Below are 23,790 nucleotides of genomic sequence, written 5' to 3'. Positions count from 1 at the left end.
AGGTGAAACAATTATTCGTAACAAAGCTCAGTAGCTGTCAAAGGCCTAGTGTTGCCGCTTTGACGTGAACATTACCTTGGTCATGTGACAGATGGCGTCGAATGAGAGGCGACAGGGAGGTGGGGCTGGGTGGGATGGTGGTGATGACGGGCGTTCCACATATAACAGCAGAGGCGGGGATGTGTGTGCAGTCCTGGTCGGTGCTGGGACTAGAGGGCTCATCTGAGGACAGGAAGAGAGCAATGAACTGCATCAATACGAGTTGACGTCATATTACGCAGAAACATGGCAGATGAAATTAAACGCTGCGTTGATGGTCGCTCCAAAGTCATTTGTAACATATTAGCTTGTACCCGTTAGATGCTGTCCGCCTCGGTTATTTACTGAATTTATTTATTGGTGTTAACCCTCATAGAGAAGTCAAGTGAAGCAATATTTGAGTGGTTTTAGGGAACGGACTGCTGCAGAAACACGTTTGGGGCGAATGTAAAGCTTCAAACGGTTTCAGCATACTTGGACAGATGATAACAAATCCTCTTTGGCGTCCGTGTTGTTTCGACTTAAAGCTCATGAACACGCCAAAGTGGGAACTTCCCAACTTGAGAAATGGGAATCCGAGGAGCACATGAATGCACCATTAGCTGCAGGACGACCAAACACGGAGCATTTTAGGTTGAGACTGACCGTTCGCTAAACCACTCCCCCAAACAGAGATTGTCCAATCGTAGCTTACTTGGTATTTAAAGAGTTTAAAGAGTGTCTTTTTTATCATCTTCTGAAAACACAAATGCAAAAGTGTAAAGAATGGATTCTGATATTTGGCTAAATAGCTTGCTACCAACAGCAGTTGCTGAACCCATAGACGCATCTTTATCTAGCTAGCTACGTTAGTTTGTCGTGTTACATGCAGTGCATACAAAAATAAATAAAAACCTTCACGACTATCAGATCCACTGTGTAAGATTCTAATTGTGTGGCATGCTCTTTGTTATTCCAGCTGAACTCCTATAAGACTGTGGCATAAATTCAGATGTCGTCTGCAACAGGAAATAGTTGGCACATTAAATTACCCAAAAACAAAGTCTAATCCATCTCTGCCGTCTTCACTTGAATAAACATTTCAGCACACGGCAATAAAACGCTGATAATGGCGCACGGGTCTGAAGCAAAGCGACGCAGACAGAAACACCGTTCTACTGGCTGACTGCGTCTCTGTTCCGATAAGCCGGTCCACACCTTCCCTATCAAATAAACACAGCAGCAGCATTACATCATCACAGACACGGCCGTGTCATAATGTCTGATATGCAATATCAGCAGGATGGCAAGCCCTAAAAACAAATGAAGAGTATACGATGAATCATATCAGCGACTGTGGTGATGCAGGTGAAACCTAATGGAGCACTACCTACATTAACACTCTTTTAAGATTAAATTCCTGCCAATTCACTGATACAAATCTTTAACTTTCACAACAGATTTGATATGAAACATGTGATCTGCTTGTTGGTTGTGTACGGAGGACTGCTGTGAAATCTCCCGACCCTTAAAACCTCAAAGACGTCGTCCATGACACGGCAGACCTCACTGCTGCCCATCCCGGCAGATTCATTCAATCACTTGTTCGTTTACCTCCAGTCCTGCTTCTGGGAATACGATGACTGACTCGTGTGATTACGATATACTTTACAGGGATCAGTTGTAAATCCTGTACATTTCCCCACTGCGGGACCAATAAAGGATTATCTTATTATGGACATCAAGATGGCCTTTACACCGACGATTCAGATATTCAAACAAATAGCTTCACATTTTGGGAAATGAATAAAAAGAGCTGATACTATTCTCACATCATTTTGAGACGGTAAGCTTAGCTTAGCATAAGGACCGGAACCACAGGGAGGCAGCTAGCTAGAAAGTAACACCCGTAAAAGCATGACTTGTTGGCTTTTGTATCACACAAACAAGACATAACATGTTAGTGAGCTGCCGGTGGATTTTTATAATCTTTGGACGGAGCCAGGCTAGCCGTTTCCCCCTGCTTTCAGTCTTTATGCTAAGCTAAGCTAACCTGCTGCCGGTTGTAGCTTTATAATAAAAGCACAGACATGATATCTCAGCAATAAATGCATCTCCCAACATGTCAAACTGTTCCTCTTAGGTCTGTCCAAATATGAAACTTCAACCATCTGACATGATCAGTGTGAAATAAGAAAACGTTTTCGGGTTTTTGCCTTCTCAGCACATCACAGGCGTCAAACACGGAACAAGTGCTGAAATCATAAACTGATCTAATCTGGATCGAGATGTAGAGAAGTAAAAAGCGAGAGCTGAGGTGTGTGTGTGTGTGTGTGTACACACAGGTAAATGCTGCTGGAGGAGGATATGATGATTGAACACCTGCAGGTTCTGGGGAACGGAGAAAAACACAAGAGCTGCTCTTATTGGCTGGTGATGAGTCACCGCTGACGACACAACTGGGGATGCAAAATCGAGTTCAAGCTCGTTTTGGTTACGTCAGCCGATAAGTTGGCAGAGACGTGAAAAAACACAGAAAAAACAATACTTAGCTTCTATTTTCCACTGTGATGCATTCAGTTTTCTGAGGAAAAGCACAAAAAAAGGAGGATTTCTCCTCATCGGGGGGGGGGGGGGGTGACATTCTGCACGTACTCTAGCACGACCACTTGTGCTCTGTTCCCACTACAACGTGTTTGGCAGACACCTAATGTCCAGCTGCTGTTCCCTTTATTCTTTGGAATCGTACTACGAAATCTAATTGAAGCCGCAGGAATGCTCTTATTTCTCCGCTATGTCACAGTCCATTAGGACCACGTTCTTGGGTTTCTCTTGCTGAACAACACAAGGGGGAATATGAGTATCGAGTTGAAGAGCAGCTCTGTGTGCGAGTGTGTGTGTGCTGCCCTACTCTGATGCCAAAAGGGTGGTTTGAATACGTCATGGTTGCCTGCAGTACAGTGTCACATCGTCACATAATCACACACCTGACTCCATGTCACCCCGGGCTCAAAATGCCACTCGGACCCAATTCATCTACGCATTCAAATACCTATATAATGCTGGGACTGTAACTTGAGTAAAGTACATCATGCCTCAAATAAATGCCTCTGCCTTTATAAGCGGGGACGAGTGGTTTCACGGGTAACATACTAAATTACGTAGAATAGTGTTCGTTTAAGGAAAAGACAAAGTCTGGGGTATTCCCTGTAAGACCACCGTTATTTCTGGTGATCCACAGTATATTCACGAAGACATTAAGACACAATAGATGTCCTTGTAGTATGATGAGTGAGGCCACAGGGGCTAACACTTGATATTCATGCCGTTTTGTGATTGTATTGTATGTTGTACTGAAGCAAAAAAGGAGCTTCGGGTTGTTTTTTGGTAATTTGGTTCCCATGGAGAGAGGGGCAACCACACTTATGTCCCCACTAATATTAAACAGGAACACCAGATACGCCACCTTAAAATGTGGATCTTATTAACTAAGAGTATACACGACTGTGAACTCTGACCAGTTCCACATCGCATGCAGAAAATAGCATTCTGTATGTCTGCCCTCACTGCCTCCAACATGCTATATGCAAAGTGCACACCGACACACACACACACACCCTCTCATTTGCATCTGCAGCTGACTTTTCTCTCCTGATAATGATTATCTGAGCATGTAAAACCGCTGATAGAATCACACTAACCCATGAAAATAATGCCCACTTTCTATCTACTGTATACAAGGACTGGGCATCACTTTAGTTTTTCCATAATAGAAAACAACACTTTTTTCATCAAATTGAGGACTATAAACCTGTTTTTCCACAATGAAAGGAATAAAATAATTCTTCATGCTCCGCATGCATCGTTGTCTTTGCACAAGCAGCTGTAAAAACACCATCCCTCAATAAAACAGTCTACAGCCTTTCCTGATTCAGATAAGGAAATACCACTTCAATATGTCTCGCCAAGCATATGATGCCGACTTGGATACTTGAAGCAAAACTTATTTTGGTGTGAAGACAAAGATTAGACCTAGATTGGTCAAGTCGGTTGCTATCGGCTCATTAAAAGCATGGTGCCACTTGGTATAATCTCTACTTGGCTGAAGAGTCTGCCAAGCTTTCGTGCATAAACATGCTTTGTCACTCACACAAACGCATGCCGTGTCATCATTTTTTGTTGCTGTAGAAACAGGAAGAGTTTAACAGGAAGAGTTTAACAAGAAGGCGGTGTGCAGATTAGTGCAGTCTTACCTATGAAGGGGATTGAATCCAGGGAGTCGTCCAAGTTGTTGGAGCCAGACTTGTGCCGTGTGTCTCCAAGCCTTCTCAGATGCATCTCCCTAAAGCTGTCGTTAGACGTCCAGCACATCGCCCCGTCCACAGAGCCTGCCTTCACTAATGGCGGCGACTTGTGAGTCACTCCTCCCTGGTTGTCATGAACAGCTAGCACATAGGACGGAGGGCGGATGTGGGGAGCCCCAGAGTTTTTGCCCCGTCTTAGGACGACGACTGTCGCATCCGGTCCTTCTACGCCCTCTGCAAGACCGCCGTTAGTCCGTACAAGGGCGCTGGTAGAACTGGAGATCTCTCTGACTTTTGGCTTTTGGGTAACGGCTCCATTAGTGGTGGAGGAACCAGAGGAAGAGGCAGCAACAACTACACTTTGTCTCTGCAAGGGCAGTTTAGAGGAGTTACCAGAGCAAGAGGAGGACCTGGCTGCCAACCCAGTATCTGACCTGCTTTCCATTTTCAGACTGTCAGACCGGCCTCTGAGCTGCAGGTGCAGAGGGGAGGAGTAGCCCAGGTGGTTGCCCACGATGTTAGCTCTTTGGTCTTTAAGAGGGTCTGTGGTTCCACTGGAGGATAAGGCAGGTGAAGGGTCTGAGATGGCGTTTTTAACAGGCAGGCGCAACGGTCTCATTATGACACCGTCTGTCCTTGATGTTAGCACAGAGTCCGTCGTAAATTTAGTAAACACAGGAGCAGAGTTTGATAATCCACTTCCCTCCTGTCCAGTGAGACTCCTGTTCAGATGAGGTAAAGCTCTCAGGCCTGTTCCCTGCCTGCTAGCCCTGGCGTCCTCTCCCCGACACAGCATCAGCCTGTCCTCCAACACCACCCGGTCTGCAAAGACAGCCAACGCTTCTCCAGGCTGCTGCCCCAGGTAGTCGCAAGACCGCGCCCGAGGTTTGGCGACTCCTGTGGGGCTGGAGAAAGGCAGAGCATCCTCGGAAGCACTCCGAGGCCAGTTCCTGATTGGTGTCCTCTCTGCTCCACCTCCAAGCCTCTCTTGGGAGACGCTACGTAATGGAGTCACTGCAGCGCCCTTGCTACTTGCATCCACCCCGCGGTCGTTGGAGGTGCTTCTCCGTCTGTGCTGGGAGCCCAGCGCCCCTCTTTGACTGGTGCTCGGAGGAGGCGGCGTACGTTGCTGGGCGTAGGCGGAGCTGGAATTGGCAGCCGCACGCAAGCTGTCCAAGCGCTCCTGGATGGTGCGGCAACCATACGTGTGCAGCCTCTTGGCGTCTATGTAGTCCTTGTAGGTGGTGTAGTTTTTCCAGTCAATGTTCTGGTGTGGAGAGGTGGAGGGGGTTGTGGGAGACGGTGAGTAGTGGTTGGCGCTGGGTGAGATGGCGCTGGAGAACCTGTCCGGTGAGGCAGCGGTGGCCCGTACAGCTGGAGACAATGTGTCAGGATAGATAGGACCAGGTCTTGGTGACGGGGAGTAGACCGGGCTGTCTGTGGGACAGGATGAGGGGTACTGCAACTGTGCACCCCCAGGTACTGAGGGAATAAGCGGTCTCGGTCTGGCTGAGCCAGAATCTGCTGAAGGACTGTACCGGTTTTCCTCTGTCCTGTGGCTCGGCCCAGCCCGAGCTACCCGGGACTCCCTGTCAACCGGATCGGGAAGCATTGCCGCTGTCCTCACATTCTCACTACAGACACAAACCACAGTCTGAGACTTTGACGTCTGTTGGGGCAGAGGAGATGGCGGAACAGGGATTTCAACCCGATAGCTCTTTTCCGCGGCCCCCCCTCTTCTTCCTGGTCCCTGAGCCGGCCCTGGGGGGGTCTCACTGACTACGGCGGGCTCCGATGTCTGAGCCATGCCCGCGGCCTTCACTTCTATCCGAGGGTAGCATATGGGAGGGGGCTCGGGGATGTTCTGGGCATTTCCGCTGTACGCATCATTTCCTTTGAGATATGCATCCTGGGAATACGCCTGCAAGAGATTATAGGACATTATGTCACTTCGGTTGCTGCGAGGTTGGAAAGCTAAAATAGATCACATTGAACCCCGGGAGAACATCACACCCGACCACGGACAGGATACATTAGACTTAGCTTGAAGACAGGGAGTGTTGTAGAAGCAAATACGAAGACTGTTTTAGTTAGCCGGTCTAGCTAGCTACAATATCTTACAGCATCGACTGCACCACGACAATGTGGTTGCTGACATCTTGAAAGCGGAGATTGAATGTAGTGCCATTTCTTGACAAGAGTTTCTGTGCGACTGATGAGATTATCAGCAAGACAAACCCCGTGACTGAGTTCCCTCCAGAACTCTGTAAGTGACAGAGAACTGAAACCAGCCCGCCGATAGCAATAAAATAACAGCATGCTAAACGTAGACACAGCGCTGCGGTACTTTCCCTCCTAAACAAACACACTCTGCTTCAGTTACAGTTTCTCAATCATTTCCTTGGAGACTGCAAACTAAATGTTACAGCATGCCATGATACAAATGAACGGCCCTGAGAAGTAACAGATGTGAGAGAGTGGGGGAAAGCGAGGATAGCCAGAAAACCTAATCGGTAGAGAAAGAAGGCTGGAAAGTCCAGAATAACCCCGCGGAGCCAGGATTGAGCTGGCAGGGGCTTACCCACCTTTGGTACTGGAGAGTGAGCCCTGAGGCATGAGGAGAGGCTGAACGGGGGACGCCTCTGTCTGCCGTTGGCAGGTAACGCTACTTCTGTCAGCATGGCTCCACAACTCTACTGTCACTGTAGCAACTAGGGTTCTTTCCTCGATTAAAAAACCTGAACTGAAACACTGAAAATGAGCTATTTACAACCCTGTGAATGACGGCCGACTTGAGACGACTTGAACGCGGCACATTTCCTCATCCCTTCAGCACACCGACTCTCGAGAAAATGAAAAGGGAGAGAGTCGTGGTGTTGGACTTTAATCGATAGCACTCTACCTGAAGTGTCGGCTTACGATTGTACCGACAGCAAAGGCAGCCGCAGTAAATCTGCAGCTCCGTGCCGCCCTCTGGATTTGCATCAGTCATACAGTTAAATTGCAACCAATTTCCTCAATCGGGAAATCACAGGGCAAAGTGCCAGATTATTTGTTTTTCCTGTACACACACCTTTCCCTCCACCTGAAACGCCAAGAAAATAACCTGCATGTACGAAACAGTACGCATGCTGCAAAGAGGAGGAATATATTTGGGGTTTTAGGGATTTGCCAGCGTCTACATGTGCAAATAGGAGCTCTAAAGGCGGTGAAACATGTCATGAGAGCTCTGAAGCAAATGGAGAGTGAACTGAAAAGGAAAGTGATGAGTGAGTATAGTTCCCCTTCTTACCAGAGCAGTGATATCCCTGGAAAACTGCAGTCCACAGGTTAGAGAAGGGCAAGCAGAGAGAACAAACAGGGAGGAAAGAGAAGTACACAGGTGAGCACAGAGAAACGAGACGCCATCGATGGAGGCGAGACGGGCAACTTCTCTGACTTCAGCACGGGCTAAAAATACTCGCTGAGCAGAGGCTTCAGTCGGAGTGGAAGAAGAAGAAGAAAGAAGAATAGAGGTGAACTTCTGCTTTCCTTCTCACACCTGCATGTCTTCTGAGTTGCTCTTCATCCCCATTATTTCCTCCACCCCACAAACCCAGCTGCATTTACAGATTTCATTTGGTGAATGTGTTCTGCTGGCTCTCTCTCTCTCTCTCTCTCTCTCTCTCTCTCTCTCTCTCTCTCTCTCTCTCTCTCTCTCTCTCTCTCTCTCTCTCTCTCTCTCTCTCTCTCTCTCTCTCTCTCTCTCTCTCTCTCTCTCTCTCTCTCTCTCTCTCTCTCTCTCTCTCCATACTCAGCATTTCTTTCCGTCGCTCTGTCACTCTCAACTGCTCCCTGTGGTACCGCCCCTCCCCCTCTCTTGGTGGCTCAGCGGCTCCTGCGCTACAAACACACGACTACGAGCCTCTTTCCCTCCCTCACTCGCCTTCCTTCCCTCCCTCACTCGCCTTCCTTCCCTCCCTCACTCCCATAAACAGCGAGCAGCGAGGAGTCAGCTGACGGCAGCTACACCCCCTCTGGTAGTGAGCGGGCTCAACGTCTCCCAACAAACAAAACAGACAAACATGAACACATTGAAAAACATGGACACAGACACATCTACAGACACCCCCGGGAGCGTCGTCCACTCATCCTTGAAACAGCCCAAAATGATCTCTTCTCCTCGTATGAAGTGGATAAAAAGGTCACATAGTCAGCGTTTGTATCGATGTGTGTATTCTGACATTTAAAAAAACTGCTTGATTGTGATTCTCGCATACATGTCGACTGAGAAATAACTCATTTACATCTTGTATTCCACTTTCCTTCAATTAACAGTTAAAACACCCAAAAGACTGTGTTAGACAGATCCTAACGCACTGTAATCCCTGGTTGCGTTGAGTTGAACTGTTCCTGAATGAGGAGAAAGAGACAATCGCTTCATTGAAACCCGTCAGCCTTGTGAGGGTTCAGACTCATTCCAAAAACGCCAGAAGCAAGTTTCTGTGGCTTTTTTGGTGAGCTCCGGCCAAGCCAACAAACTATGTGTGGAATTTAGCAACACAGTGGGAGCCGACTCGGATCTCTGCTCCAAAGAGAGAGTTTCCCAAACGGAGGTGAATAACGTGTGGCGACTGGTTTCTGGTCTGCGGGTGTCGAGCCGTGGCGCGAAGTCTTACTCTGCTACTTCTCTGGTAAGCTTCTTCGGAAACCAGGCCAAGAATGAGACCATCTGTGACTCGATCGATGATCACGATCGGAGATTCAATGGAAGGATGAGCAAGAGGGTGGAGAGACTAAACGTGTGTCATCATTAGAATTATCTAGAAAGTGCCCGTTCTTGCATGGATCGACGCTGAGACTCTTTAAATATCAGGCCACACTGTGACCATGTTTTTGAGATCACCCACTCTTTAACACAGTCCTGTCTGGTAATCTGAGTCCAGTAACTCACGTGTGCGTCCACTAGAAGCTCGTCTGTTTTAGTTTGGACCGCTGGTCAACACTTTCTCTCTTCGTGAGGGAGTCAGACACTGAGTCAGACACTGAGTCAGAGGTGAGTATCGCTTCATAGAAAGTTTAGATTCACATTTTGGGAGAAGATAATTATTTATCTCTGTGTTGAGTACAGAGCTGAGGTCAGACTCGTTTAGCTTAGCCTGAAAACACGGGGGGGGGAATCTGGTAGTACAAAGTCCAAAGTACAAAAACACCCCAACAAACAACAGGAAAGTAGGCCAGTTAACATGTTGTGTCTGCTTTGTTTGAGCTGTAAACAGGCACATAAAAGTCACAAGTTGTGGTTTTAGTGGGTGTTACATGCTGGAACTGTTCATTAGTGACCAGGAAGTGCCAGGTTGCCAGGTTTGGTAACACTGATCCTGCGCAGAGACAAAAAGCCCATGCTCACATATCTGACAGCCTGAGCTCCAGTCAAAGGTACAGCACATATACTGGTTTCTGCCACTCTCCCTAAAGTCACAAATTGTGATTGTTCTGTACATGCACAGGTTAAACAAACAAGACACAGCCAACATACGCCCTTCATGACCAGGTTGAACAACACATTTTAATTGCCATTGGACTAACTGGTGTGGTGTTAAAAACGCGTGATTTTCTGCTTCATAAACTGCAAAGCATTTTTAAGCACACTTGCAATATATACTCATGAATGCTTACCAGCTGCAAAATGTCCTCATCCTTTGGCATCACACAGAGTTCCAGTGAAGCATCGCTGATGGAGAGACGGGTGGGAGGGTGAGAGAAGGAGAGAGAGAAACTGTTATAACACAGGACTCTATGAATGCGGATGAAAGTTACACTGTGTGCTGGTCAGCGATAAGGAAATGATTCTCTCTGGATGGACTGAATGTGTTTTTCCAAAGAAGTTTCACAATGGCTGCGGTTCATTTGCTGTGTTGGCAGTGAGGGGACATCGACGGGGACCCGGGTCTGAGTCCATCTTTAAATAAATGGGAACATTAAATGTGGAATGTGGCATATCGTACCTGTTCTGGATCAGAGCTATGACTTGCGAGTAGGTCTTCCCAATGATGCTCTCTCCGTTCACCTTCACTATCCGGTCCCCTGGAGAGAATGAGAGGATGCATCACAAACCACTCTGAAGCAGCTCCTTCCAGCACACGCATCCATGTTTAGATCAAACGGAGAATACCAATACGGGTTTATTTGAAGGCCCCGATGTGAAAGATCCATGTCCATTCAAGCCCTCTGAAGATGGCCATCTTACAGGAAGAGAGGCGAGGTGAGTTTAGGGGAGAAACTAGATAATTGTGGGAAAACACTGCCCTCCTCCATCCCAGGAGAGGAGAGCCAACAGATAAAAGCAGACAGTTTAGAGGGCTTGTCCAGGCCACTTTACATTTCCTGTAACACAGAGTGCTCATCTGGCAATAACGCTGACGCAGCTTCAGCTGCTCAGCTGGAAGGAGCTGATTTTCACCAGAAGGGAGTTTGCTTGAGAATTCTTTTTTCTGCTTAAAATCAGAAGTGATTCACGAATCAATCAGAGACAAAGTGGGAGACAGAATCAAGGAGAGGTTGGAATAACAGAGTGCATATTACACTTTGTTCAACCCCCCCACGAAGGAGCCATCTGTTATTTTGTAACTCGTATCTGTTTTGCCTGGCGGGTCACAAGGAAGTGGAATCACCGACAGTACAAACGGGAAGAAATATCTTGGCATGTGTGTGTGTGAGTACCTGTACAGAGTCCAGCTCCGTGGGCGGGGCCTCCCTCCTTCACTTGCTTGACGAAAATGGTGTCCATTGGCTCCAGACGGTTCCGCTGTCGCCCTGGCAACAAGAGAGCACATGCAGTGAGGCGATTGGTCGAGCACACAGCGAGGCAGACGAGAGGCAGCGCAGTCGGAACGAGGAACACGTGCTTGCGTTATTAATTGCGGTTTATATTGATTTTTGTCACTCAAACTGGTTATGAAGTGAAAATATCAGCTGTCGGTAGAGCTGAAACGATTATGCGATTAATCAAACACTTCACAGAAAATCTATTCTGCAACTATTTTCATCATTTATTATTCGTTTTTAAGGAAAAAAAAAATGACAAACGTTCCCTCAGCTTACAGTATGTAATAATAAACATATATATATTGATTAAGAAACTGGTCAGCAGATTAATCGCTAACAATAAAGATTGTTAGAGGAAGCCCTAATGAGCACCTGAATTTAGTTTATATGAGTTTATATATATATATGGACCTGAAGAAAGAACATGCAAAACATGTGCAAGTTACTAAACATAAGATTCAATACTTCAGTACCATTTCAATTTATAGCAATTATGCGCATGCAATAAAGAGGGAGGGACTAATTAAGGCAGCAAAAGACTGTGAAATCGGCTTTCCCTGAGCCATAAGCCTCAATCTCAGTCGGCCTCGGCCGCCTCGTAGAGCCCGCAGGCTTTGAGGAAGCGCAAACATCAGAGCATCCCACTGTTACTGAGTGCGCATGCTCCTGTCACGATTCCCATGAAGGCCCCGCTTCACATTTACACCGATGCATTTGTGACCCGGTGTAATCAAGTGTGGATCCCTGAACAGCTGGAGCGGAGCAGATGTGGGTTCACAGTGTTGCTGAGGAGGAGGTGAGAGCTGTTCAGGAATCCAAACCTGGACCATGACAGTCTGAAAGACCCTTTTCCTTCAGATCCTGACTATTGCCAGCTTGAATCTATATGTTTTGGGCTCATGTTGGCAGGAAACAAGCCAACGTTTCATTGAAATGTAATCATGTCTCCTTAGATGTCCTTCTGTGGTGATGGCGTCACAAAGTCACTCTGCTGCTGCCCCCAGTGGCTGAAAATGGTACTGCAAACTATTTAAATGTGTGACATTCAATGTACTGATGCACAGATTGACTGTCCAATAAAACTTAAAGTCAACAAAGTGAGTTTAAACAGACACTCTTCCAAAACCGATTGCATCATCACTAAAACCTGCGCTGGAAATATATTCCTACAAAATGAAAGACCACATGTTTGACACTCATCACAGTCTACGTGTGCCATGAAGTGTCATAGTATTCCTCTACACACACTCTGTTTGACAGCTGCAGGCTTGTTGTCCGTCCAGCAGAAGGCAGTGCAGCACATGCCGTGATCGTTCTCAGAGAGGAGCAGTGGAACACTGTGACTGTATTTCATCACTGGATGATCCGGTGCACGATCGCATGACAAAAGCTTCACATGTATAGAGAAGGTAAGAGCTGCAGTGTGGCTCTAGTGCAGCCCATCGCAGAGCAGGAGGGGAAAACGTGCACCGATGCATTTATGTGTAACGTCAGCGACACAATGTAGGACATGACTGACCCGAGGTGAAGGTACAGATGTTAACAAAGCCCTGTTTCCAGGATGAATGAAATACTCGCTTCAAGCTGAGCTTCAGTCCGTGAACTCTGACTTTACCCGCCGCCGTTTTCTCCTGAGTGCCTAATCTGTGCTGTGACTCTCAACAGAGATGACTCACTCCTAAACCACCTCAATCATCAGCTCTGGAACAAAGCCGACGTGTTTCATTAGTGTTTTACCACTTGTGGTAAAACACAAGTGGCCGACTCTCTGGCTGCACAGCTGGGCCCAGTTGTGTCGTGTCGCCCCCCCCCCCCCCCGCTGTGTTTTGGGTTCGATAATGTCATTCTTCAGAGGGCTGGGCGCGCTGCCCGCTCGCTGCATTAACCCTCGCGTAATACCTCTCCGTCCAGCTCACTCTTCTTCACCATTTGTGTCACTCTCGCATTTACTGACACCACAAACGCAGTGAAAGCCACACGGATGTGTTGCTCTGCAATCTGGTACTGAGAAGAAGAAGAAGTGTTGTTTTGTTTTCCAACTTTCCCAACGCTGAAGCGGAGGAGGACCGTGCATGTGTTGAGATGGTTCTGTGTCGGGTCTCGTCCAGCACGAGGAATATGAAGAAGGGAGGCACATAATCCTGGCACAGCGTGTTCCCCCCATTGTGTGGGAAGGCCAAAGCACAAGTACACTTTACATAAATCCATAAACTCCCAACTGCCTTCAAAAGAAGTTGTTCGCTGTCAAACTCCTCCTCAAAGAAACCGGACCGCTTGAAGACAGCAGCCGCAGCCGTCATGACAATAAATACTGTGATTCTTTGTTTCTCCCGTTCCCATGAAGAAGTTCACGCACTAACTAGTCCAAACACAACTCTAGCGAAAACAACCCGCGTCTCCTGACCTCCTTCAAATACCTAATAACCCACAAACGACTTGTAGGTGCCGGTCTCAGATGGACAGGTCTCATTTCACTCATCGCTGCCCTTTGTAAACAGCCACAGCTTTAAGTCAGAAACCTCTCACACACACACACACACACACACACACACTGGGGAGGACATGTCAATACACCTGAAAGCCCCCGTCATCACTGAGACTGTCAAGTCAGCAGTTTGTCCTTACATGTAAGTAAATAAGTACGCAAACTTCAGTAAAATAGCACAAAGAACATGAGTTATATCTCCCGACTGATGCTATTTTTGGAGACCAGAACCAAGCTTGTACTCGGGATGCCAGTACACACCAGCTTATACATGTTTTTAGCATACATGATATTAACGAGCACTTTTGATGAGGATCCTTCACATGTGCTTATTAAAACGTTCTCACCAAAGAAAACTGAGCGAGAAAAGTTCATTATCGACAGAAGAAAGACAAAAACACGACGGCTATTAAGAGCTTTTGTCCCAGAATGTTGTTTCCTATTTCACCAGAGACAGATGGAAGAAGATATCACGGACACAAAATATGTAACTTGGAACTGTACAAGTATGTGTCAAACCCAGCAGGGCTACATTCCTGCAGGGCAAGGATCATTTCAAAATAAGTCATTTCCTCGACTGTAGCGTTCCTAACCTGAGAGAGACATGCCCGACCCCGCCGCTACATCACACACACGCACACGCACACGCGCACACACACACACACACACACACACACACACACACACACACACACACACACACAGGGTGTTTTTTCCAGCACAGACAGGAAGGTAGTGGAGAACTTTCCATCCCTTTTTTTTCCTATGAATTCCAAATACCAAAACAAAAAAAAGGATATACAGACCACACGGCGAAGTAAAGAATAAACTTGATTCAGTGTCTTGTTCTCTTTCTGTGAATCAAGCCAAACCATCTACCGAGGGAGTTGAAGTTCAACTGAGGGAACGAGCGACACACATCTGGAACCTGCTGATCCGAGCCGAATATACGGTCTCTTGCTTTCAGCCAACTGGCTGCGAACGTGGAATGTGGTGTCGCTTCTCTCGCTTCTGCCTTTTAGATTCATACTCTTGGATTGAATCTTGTTTTTGTGATGGACGGTCCACAAATTGCTCCCGTCAGTTCTGCAATTGAGATTCACATGATGATGATTTGCTCAACAGGTGAGGAAGGTTTCACAGAAGGTGCAGCTTCAGCCTCAGACTGTATACGTGGTGACAGCATCGAGTGCATATTTAATACAAGACGCTCACGTCCAAACAACTCATTGAGTCAGTTTGAGACATTGAGCTTTAGTTAGCTTAACTAGCTACAGTCGATCAAATCTGTACGTTAAAAAAAAAAAAAATTCAGCAACATTTTCCAGCAAGAAATGAAATCAAGAACCAATTGTTTCCAAAATAAGTGATTTCTACCGGTAACTCTGTTGTAACTATAACTGAAAAGTGCACACAGCATGTGAGCGCTACATGTTTGGCACCGTAACACGCTGGTGAGCTGTTACATGCAACATTACTGCATGGTCGCGGGTTCGGTTCCAGCTTCGGGACCTTTGTTGCGTGATGTCACACCCGCTGACTCTTGACTCTGAAAACCGAACTGAGGGGAGCAAACGGTCAATTGTATTTGGACATTTGCCTAAAAAAAAGCTTTTACGACTCAAGTCTTCATGTTCAACAACTGCTATGTGGACGTTACACTTAAGATGAAAATAACTGGTCAGGAATTCCACTTACAGCCGGAATTAAATGAAATAAAAATGCAGTAAGAAGACAGAGATAGAGAGAGAAAGGCAGGCAGCTTAGAGCGCAGAGAGAAAGAAGAGAAACAGATCTTTGGACGCCGCTTTGTTAAAGAAGGTGGAGCATTGAAAGGCCCACTGGAGAATACTGGGGAATTCTGTTTGCTTGTGCTGCATTACGTTCCCTCTGCAGACTTTATGGGAACCGACTCAAAATCCGACCCGAAAAGAGAAATGGAAATAAAGCCGGTATCTGCAGAGAAAAGTGTTTCACGTTGAGTGAAAAGCAAATATTTAAACAGATGGAGACAGTTTTCTTGTGTTGCTGAGGCACCGCAGATTCATAAGCACAGAACGCCTCATTCGGATTTCACCCTTCGACAAGCTGCTAAAATATGCAGCTGGACGGAGAGAGAGAGAGAGACAGAGAGGAGGGAGGGAAGGAAGACGAGAGGAAGTGAGATAGAGGAGGAAGATTTGGTATGTAGACAACCGCTGTGAGAGGAAACAAACTGATCCAAAGCTGACACGCTCATCATTCCTCCGCTTCCACTATGCACCGACATGCTGGATGTCATTGTTTACGTCTGTTTATCTGTGTATCTCCGTCAGCGTGTGTGTGTGTGTGTCCATGTTTACTGGTGTGTTTCCAGCGGCAACACCCAGCTCGTCAACATGCGGTCCGCAGCTCCTCCTCCTCCTCCTCCTCCTCCTCCTCCTCCTCCTCCTCCTCCTCCTCCTCCTCCTCCAAACACCAACAGCCTCATCACACACTAGCTCAGAGTCAAGCAAATAAACTGCAGTGCAGAGGCTGCAGGGAACGTCACAGACTGGAGAAGGCTGCAGAGTGAATCTTTCTATTTTTTTTTTTTAAACGTTAAAACGGCCGAGCGCGTCGGATGTTTTGTCCGACTCGGTCCGCGTGTCTTCACGCTGTTTTTCCTCGCTGCTCCGGGTGTTTTTGGGGCGTGGGCTGCTTGCTGTGATCGTGACCAGCAGTGAGCTGGGTGGTCACGTAGCAACAATAACAACTTGTAGGCGTCGGGGAGATATGTGACACCAAAGCTAAATGTCTCCGAGTTCAAACCCACAACTGATCTCTTTCTCTCGCCCGCTCAGGCTCTGCCTACATAACAGAAAGACAATGAGACGGTCAAGAAGTAACTTCATACCTCAACCTTTTCGCTGACACGGACAGAAAGTGCTTCAGAAATGTTTGAACCTCCATAAAGGGATGCGTATCTGCTGCTGTGTTAGACTGCATTAGTTTCAGCGAGGTGTGATGAACAGGATGGAAGCTTAGTGTGTAGTCGTGATCACTGGGAGCCAGAATTAGATCGGTGGTGCTGAGCAGAAGACACAAATTACAATCGGCAGCAGTTTGGAGAGAGTTTGGTGAAAGGGAAACCTACAATTAAGGGCCACAGCTGGCTGAACTACACAGAGAGACGTAGGCACGAGATGAACAGAACTTTCATCGATCGGTCTTTATCTCTGAGCAACACAATTTAGTTATTTTAAGTCAAATCTGAGCCTTTTTCTTCATACTAAGATCCAGCTGCACAGCCAGAAGCAAAGTCGAAATCACACAACTGTGCACTTGAACAACATGATTTAATATCTTGATCAACTTTGCTGCCCTTGTTGCTGTCAGCTGTGGCCTTCCTACCTGTCAGCATCATCACCACTGAGAGGCAGAGGAGGATTCGCAGTGAGTGGTTCTCATGCTCTTTCCCCCGTACCTCTTCACACAATCACACCTGGCTTTTACATGACTTCTTTCAGGTAGAGTCACATAAAGGAATCCAAGTTCAAGAATGTGCAGCCGCACACATTCCCCGCGGGGTTTCCTCCCTCCTCAGCAGGGCCCGTAGTGTGTGGGTTGTTTAATGTTTTGAAGCCTGTGTTGAATGAGGCGGGTGGACATGGAGGGGTTAAAATGGGTGGGTGGGTGGTGGGGGGGGGTGTAGTGTAAGGAATGTGACACCAAGGGCCAAGAGGGATGATGAAGGACACTTACAGGAATCTCTCAATTTCCCGTTGAGAGGCGGTTCAGAGTGAGAATCCTCACAGAAACCCTGCGCTCACCCTGGATTCTTCACTTTCACTGCCCACTCATGCCATAGCAACTCACTGAATCACACCTGCTGGGGCTTTGGGTTCATTACAAGCCAAACAAGCGGCCAATGACGATCATCTTCTCCCTTTTCTCCCCCATTTATTACAAACAGAAAACACCGTCTGCGTCTGCCAGAGAGGCATCGACCAAAACCCTGAGCTCAGATGAGAAAACACAAACGCTTACATGAACGAGGTCAAGCAAAGTGGATGTTTATTTAAACAACGGCTTATTCCTTTAAGACCTGGCTGTTGCTGCTCAGCCCTTGTGCATGTTTATGGGAGCACACGTACACGTGCTGTGTGTTGCTGTACGCCGCACAGACGGGAAGCAGTTTAAGAAGGCTGCAGACGTGAGCGGAATACCGGACGCTCTCAGGAATGCCGAGGCCGTCGCCAAGCTGACGGCAAAGCTGCGACCGAAGAGCAAAGTGCAGCGCGACGTCGTGGCCCGCTGCTTCACCTGCACCGCGTTGTTTACCATGCCAGGGCCAAATGAGTGCAAGCTATCGACGGGACTGAAGGGCCAACGCCAATGAAATGTTCAGACCGATCTCTCTGGAGGAGAGAGAACACATTAGAGTGATGGACTGTCAATCCCAATCTGGTCTCTATTCTGGGGAGCTACTGCTAATAGTAAATGCGTTCTGTGTCGTATTTATTGCGACACCTGAGCTCCCAGATCACATCTCCAATGCATGCAGGGATTTCAAAATAAAGGGAAAATTAAACAGGTTGTTTTTAACACTTACCTCGGCTGCCGTTGTCTTCATCCTGTTAGAGAAAAAGGCAGAAAATAGATGAAATGTGATTTAATTTCATTCTGCAGATTCCCTTTTTCGGGGGGAATTATCTCTTTATTTATCTTTTGCATCAGTATATTCACGGGTAGATGCACCGCAGTTAACTGTACGACATTTAATATCTGTTTATTTCATATGGCAAATAAAGATACATCATCTTTCATAATCAAGTTTCATAATCGATGAATCATTTCAGTCATTAACAAAAATACAAATAAATAAAAACATGAAATGTGCCATTGTCCAGCTTTTACTTTCCATATAGCTTTACATTTTATATATTTGTGTTTTCAACAATTGTTCGGACAAAACAAGCAAGTTGAAGACGTCACTTTAGACTTTAACTATTTTATTTGCTACATTGTTCCTTTTTTCCCCATGAAAAAACAAAACGCCACACAAAAGATGTTGTTATTCTTACATTTTATAGTCCAAGCAGTGCATTGACAATCAAGATAATAGTTGGTTACACTAGAAGGAATCTCTCAGCACTGAATAAAGGATTAGATGATCCACAGAGATTATTATCATTTAACACTGCTGCATACTGATAGACATAGCAACCCAAAAAACACTTCATAGCCATGTTGGTGTTTATTTTAACGGAGGCCCAGTTGAGACCCACACACTCCTGCTTTAATGCACCTCTCCCCAGTGACACACATGTCCTGCATGCATCCCTAAAGACTCCCTGCTCTCCCAAGGCTTTCCTTAAGACGCTCTGACCCTCTTCAAGCGAACCCCAATACCCTCAAACTGTGATTAATCCACTCCCAAGACCCTGAAAGTAATTACAATGAAACGTGATGGATGTATAAGGACGGGGTTACGTCATGGGAGGACTGGTTCGGGCGTACAGTGAGTGTGACCTGACGGATTGAAGTTTAAGGCTTCGGTTTGAGTATTTCCCAGAATCCCGTCTTATGATAAGAAGGCCTCAGATGACTCGAGACAGTCGGCTCAAAGTCAACACAAAATGTAGTTCTCAACATCAATGTCTCAGAATTAAACACATGAATAAATGAGACCAACGCCAACTTGTTACGCAGGAGACATCTTAGATCGCTGGGCTCCGGATTTCTTTCACAAACTTTCATCTCCTTCTGTTATAGTTACGGCAAGACCACCGAGCACGTAGTGGCCCACGTTGGACAACATCGTGATACCCAGGAAGGCCTCTGGGAGAAACTATCCATTGTTTTGGTTACACACATGTCTGAAAATCCAAACTGTCGTGCCACAGTTTCTCTTTCAACATGCAGAACAGAAGCCAAAAGATATAAACAGAAGAAACTATGCTGACTTTGGAGGAAATCCTCCTTTGCAAACTGAAGAGGTTGTCAAAATACACTTCAGACAAACGTAAACCCAACTTATCCTGAATTATCACTTACAAAAACTAACAGTCAGGAGGCCATGATAAGCTTGGAGAAGGCGGACACAAAACACCGGCACATTCTACCGTTAAAGAAGCCCCGCGGTATTCAGCCACAGCCCTTTAGTGTGCGTCAGTCGGTGCCCATGAGGAGCCGGGAGTGCTGTGACATCAGGATTAAAACCAAAGAGCCGATTGGTGCTGATGTTATCCACAGCTGGCACACTTCCCAGGTGGGATGACACAAGTCAGGGAGGCTGTGCACTACCGACATGACGTGTCAGCGTGGCCACAACTAAACAAGTCGTCTCAGCTTCTTGAGCAGATTAAATGTTCATTATATTTCTGCTCATGCGGTACTTACTATAGATACCATTCAAATAACCTCAACATGCAGAAGATGCTTGTTTACATAGAAATGTAAGCGAAATGAAGTCAGTTCAGATCGGTTTCTGTCACTTCATTCAACAAAAGTCTCTTTACTTTGGCGACAGGAGTATATTTTCTTACCTCAACGGTCACAATTCCGTGCTTATTTTCAGCACTTACTCAGCCCTGAACTGCTTTACGTGACATAAAGGTTGTTTTGTGTCTGTGTTTTGGGCAAGAGACGACGTTGTGTCACCTTCAGAGAGTTGTGGACGGCGGACTCCGGCGGGTAGACGATGAAGTGTCGCAGTGTGAAGCCGAAGCCCTGGGAGGTTCGGCGCAGGTGAAGCGTCTTGGGCCCCGGCCACGAAAAAGGCTCCTCCTCGGCCCCGAGAGACGCCACGGCCGACGCCTCGCTCTGGTCGCGCCCATCCTTCTGCTTGGCCTGAACAGAACACAAACAAACGAGTACGTCAGTGTTGATCTTTAGGACAAAAAAACTGCACTGTTGACACAGAAAGAAACTGGAAAGGGGAAGAGCGCTTAATTCTTAGGGCAATACAGTCATCTTGTTGAGAGTCAGATGAGAAGATTGATACCACACGTTTGTACGGTAAATATAAGCTACAAGAAGCCAGTTAGCTTAGCTTAACATAAAGACTGAAAAGAGATTCAGCTTTGTTTTGCTTTTTAATTGAGCTGTAGAGGTGCTGATAGGCAGATTTTATTACATTTGAACAGAACCAAGCTAGGTGTTTCCCTCTGTTTCCAGTCTTTATGCTAAGCTAAGCGAAGCAGCTTTAGCTTCATATTTAGCATACAGATTCGACCTGGTGACGTTTTTAAGCAACGCCTACTCCTGAAGTAATATTTTTTCTTTCTCCGATTTGTTTTGAACTCAAACGGACTTGTCGAGGCCCATCAGGTGAGAGGATCCTGTATTTAACAAGAAAACATGCAAATAATTGACAGAAGTTGGAAAAAAATATACATAATCTTGCGTAACCCAAAATGTATCTTTGGACCCTTGGGCCAATCAAATGTGGTTGTGAAAACAATGAGGCACTGATAGTAAAACTGTTCACTGTTGAGAACCGACTCGCATAAACAAATACAGTCACTCTGTTCACTTGGGCATTCAGTAATTGTGTAAAGAGAAGCGGCTTAAACAAAGAAAAGTTTGTTTTCACAGATGAAACAGCCAACGGCAAGACATAGATGTCACTCGTCGGGCTACGTTGGGTTGATGCTGCTCAACAACAAAGGTGTCTTTTTGTGGACGAGGTTTACGCTTTTAAGAATAAGAAAGAAAAGAGTTAACAAGAAGCTCGACGTAATGTGCTGTTTTTCACAAACACAAAGGCAGATTGATACAAACAACATATTTCAAACAAAGCCCTTCATTTCCACCACGACATCATTGGTTCATCATGGGATTAATCTACTGAGCTGTTATTTTCCTGTCTTGATCGTCACGTACATTCAGTGTCAATGAGCTCAAAACGTCCCCAGACTCTTAAAGCCACCAGTGAATCAAAAATGTCCTCAAATAGCAGCAAACTGATCTCCTCTGCTGCTGCTGATCCGTCTAAACAGTGAGAATAGATAAATAACGTGACACATTCAGTAGAAGCTGTTGATTAAGACATGAGTTTCTTGCAGATACAGAAAGAAATCATCTCACTCAGCACATTTGGCATCCCCCAGATGAAAACAGTTAAAAATGTTGGTGACAGAGGCCAAAAATGCAGTCATAATAATTGAGTTCCTAAGTTGTGGTTCATGTCAGTGATCACAATATCTGTCGAAATAATCAGGGTTGTCATTTAAGCCACATTTGTACTGCCGCGAGCTGCACACGGCCGTACATGTGGCTTCGGTTATTGCACAGTTGGGGCTTTGCGGGGCTATTTGGCGTGTTTGCACGATGACAGACTTATCTTCTACATTCCTACTGTGACTAACACGGGATGAAAACAAGCCTTAAGTGCTGGCAGCTCTCAGCTTCAGTAACATACATTCATGCCTATATAACACGGCACATGCGCTACACATCGGCAGCAAAACTCTGCATTTCACCGTCCTGTGACAGTGTTTACGAGGACTCCCTCCCAACTGTAGCTGAGCTGGAAACAGAGTGAGTTTACAGTCACGACCCTGTTTTCCTGAAGATGATGTTACAATACACACACACACACACACACACACACACACACACACACACACACACATACATACATACATACATACATACAAACAGAGGGGGTGTGGGTGGTCACAAATTACATCAAAACTTTATTGTTTTTACATTATACAATGTAGAGGTGCAACTACAGATTATTTTCATGATTTCGTTTTATAAATATTCGGTAGGTTGATCGCTTGGACAAAAAAAAAAAAAATGTAAATCAGCATTTAAAAAAAATAATCATTTATGTTCCCCGGTCATTTTTTGCGCAAAAGTTCCCAAAACATATTTGTAGCCTCTGAAATGTAATTATTTGCTGCTTTTCCTTCTCATGAAGCTTTGTAACTGGAATATCTGAGAGTTTAGGGTAGTTGGTTGGACAAATCAAACAATTTGAATATGTTGCAATGGGCTCTGGGAAATTCTGACAAGCACGTTTATTATTTTGGGACAATTTAGAGACCAAAAGTTTAAAGTGCACGCTCACGTGCACCAACATGCACTAAAAACAGGCATGGCCGGCCCGGCTATCTCAACAAAACCAAGGGAGAGCAACTACACTCGACACACATTACTCCACTTTACACTGCAAATAGTCATTTGCTGCCATATTAATGCTCTGAATTTGGAGTTTAGCATCTTTAATTAATCAATAAAGAACATAAATGACAGTTAAAATGATCGATAGTTGCCGCCCTACAAACACATTTTTTGTGTTGCAATAGCCCAACGTACAGAACAACAATACCAATCTGAGAATAATCTATCCAGGACTTCAACTCCTTTCTGATTCTTTATTTCTAAAGCCTAGTCAAGAACATAACAACCCAGATTTATAACTTCCAGAACCACACAGCAGGAAATATGCAATAACTCTTAATCACAACGTCACCACTGAGAAACACTCGGACCTCTCCCGCTGCTGCGAGCTGTCTGAGCGGCGAGACCTCTGTCACATCTATCGTCGACGTAGCGATGGAGCTGCACCGCTGCACCGCGGGGCGTGCGTTTGCGGTTCTCGCTAACGCTGCCATCGTGGCTCCGGGAGCCTGCCAAGAGTCTCAGCCTCAACCCGGATCCCTCCGCAGGCTCTCCTCCTACCAAAACACATCTCCGGTGTGGATCCAAAACAAAGACGTTCTCCCTCTAGGCTTCTCTGTCCACACCTCTCCTCCGCCGGTCTGGGAGCAGCAGATGTAGAGGCCTCCGGGGAGTGGGATGGGTGTGGGCTTAATTGTGTGACTGGTGAAATCACCACCAATACCCAGCGGTGCAGAGCTGGAAGCAAGCCACGGCCCGCAGTGTTACAGAGAGGAGAGCAACGACAGCCCGACTCTGCTGTTTGTTTTGATTCCATGCTGAAAATGTAACGTCGTATTATGCAACCGCTAAGCTATTTGGCTGAAATGCCACACACACACACACCATCTCTTTATACGGTACAAGAAGCAGCAGCATGGCACAGTGTGGAGGGAAACTACAGCCACGATACTGTAAATCTGCTCCAAGCACGCTCCCACAGTTAACCTGATAAATATGACTTCATTATGCATGCAGTCTGTTCATCAGAACAGTCTCCATCATGTGCACACCGAGGGTTTGATCTGCGTGCTGCCATAT

General features: G+C 46.2%; 1 protein-coding gene across 5 annotated transcripts in view; it reads right to left on the bottom strand.

Annotated features, from left to right (window-relative positions):
• The window catches only part of arhgap21a (Rho GTPase activating protein 21a), a 67,001-nt gene that overhangs the window by 9,520 nt on the left and 33,691 nt on the right, over positions 1-23,790 (bottom strand). For 2 of the 5 annotated variants that reach the window (XM_079292561.1, XM_079292558.1), the window contains exons 2-9: positions 20,239-20,427; positions 18,188-18,209; positions 11,025-11,117; positions 10,310-10,388; positions 9,981-10,035; positions 7,615-7,638; positions 4,272-6,243; positions 76-222 (exon numbers count right to left, since the gene is read on the bottom strand). In XM_079292561.1, the coding sequence (XP_079148687.1) occupies positions 76-222; positions 4,272-6,243; positions 7,615-7,638; positions 9,981-10,035; positions 10,310-10,388; positions 11,025-11,117; positions 18,188-18,209; positions 20,239-20,427 (2,581 nt within the window). Of the gene's footprint in view, positions 1-75; positions 223-4,271; positions 6,244-7,614; positions 7,639-9,980; positions 10,036-10,309; positions 10,389-11,024; positions 11,118-18,187; positions 18,210-20,238; positions 20,428-23,081; positions 23,207-23,790 lie in introns of those variants that run through there. The other 3 variants (XM_079292562.1, XM_079292559.1, XM_079292560.1) reach the window with 2 other exon arrangements.

The sequence above is a fragment of the Melanostigma gelatinosum genome (assembly GCF_949748355.1).
Source record: "Melanostigma gelatinosum genome assembly, chromosome: 20".
Taxonomy (NCBI): Eukaryota; Metazoa; Chordata; class Actinopteri; order Perciformes; family Zoarcidae; genus Melanostigma; species Melanostigma gelatinosum.
The sequence above is the reverse complement of the archived record's forward strand: the minus strand, read 5'-3'. Positions and strand labels throughout refer to the sequence as shown.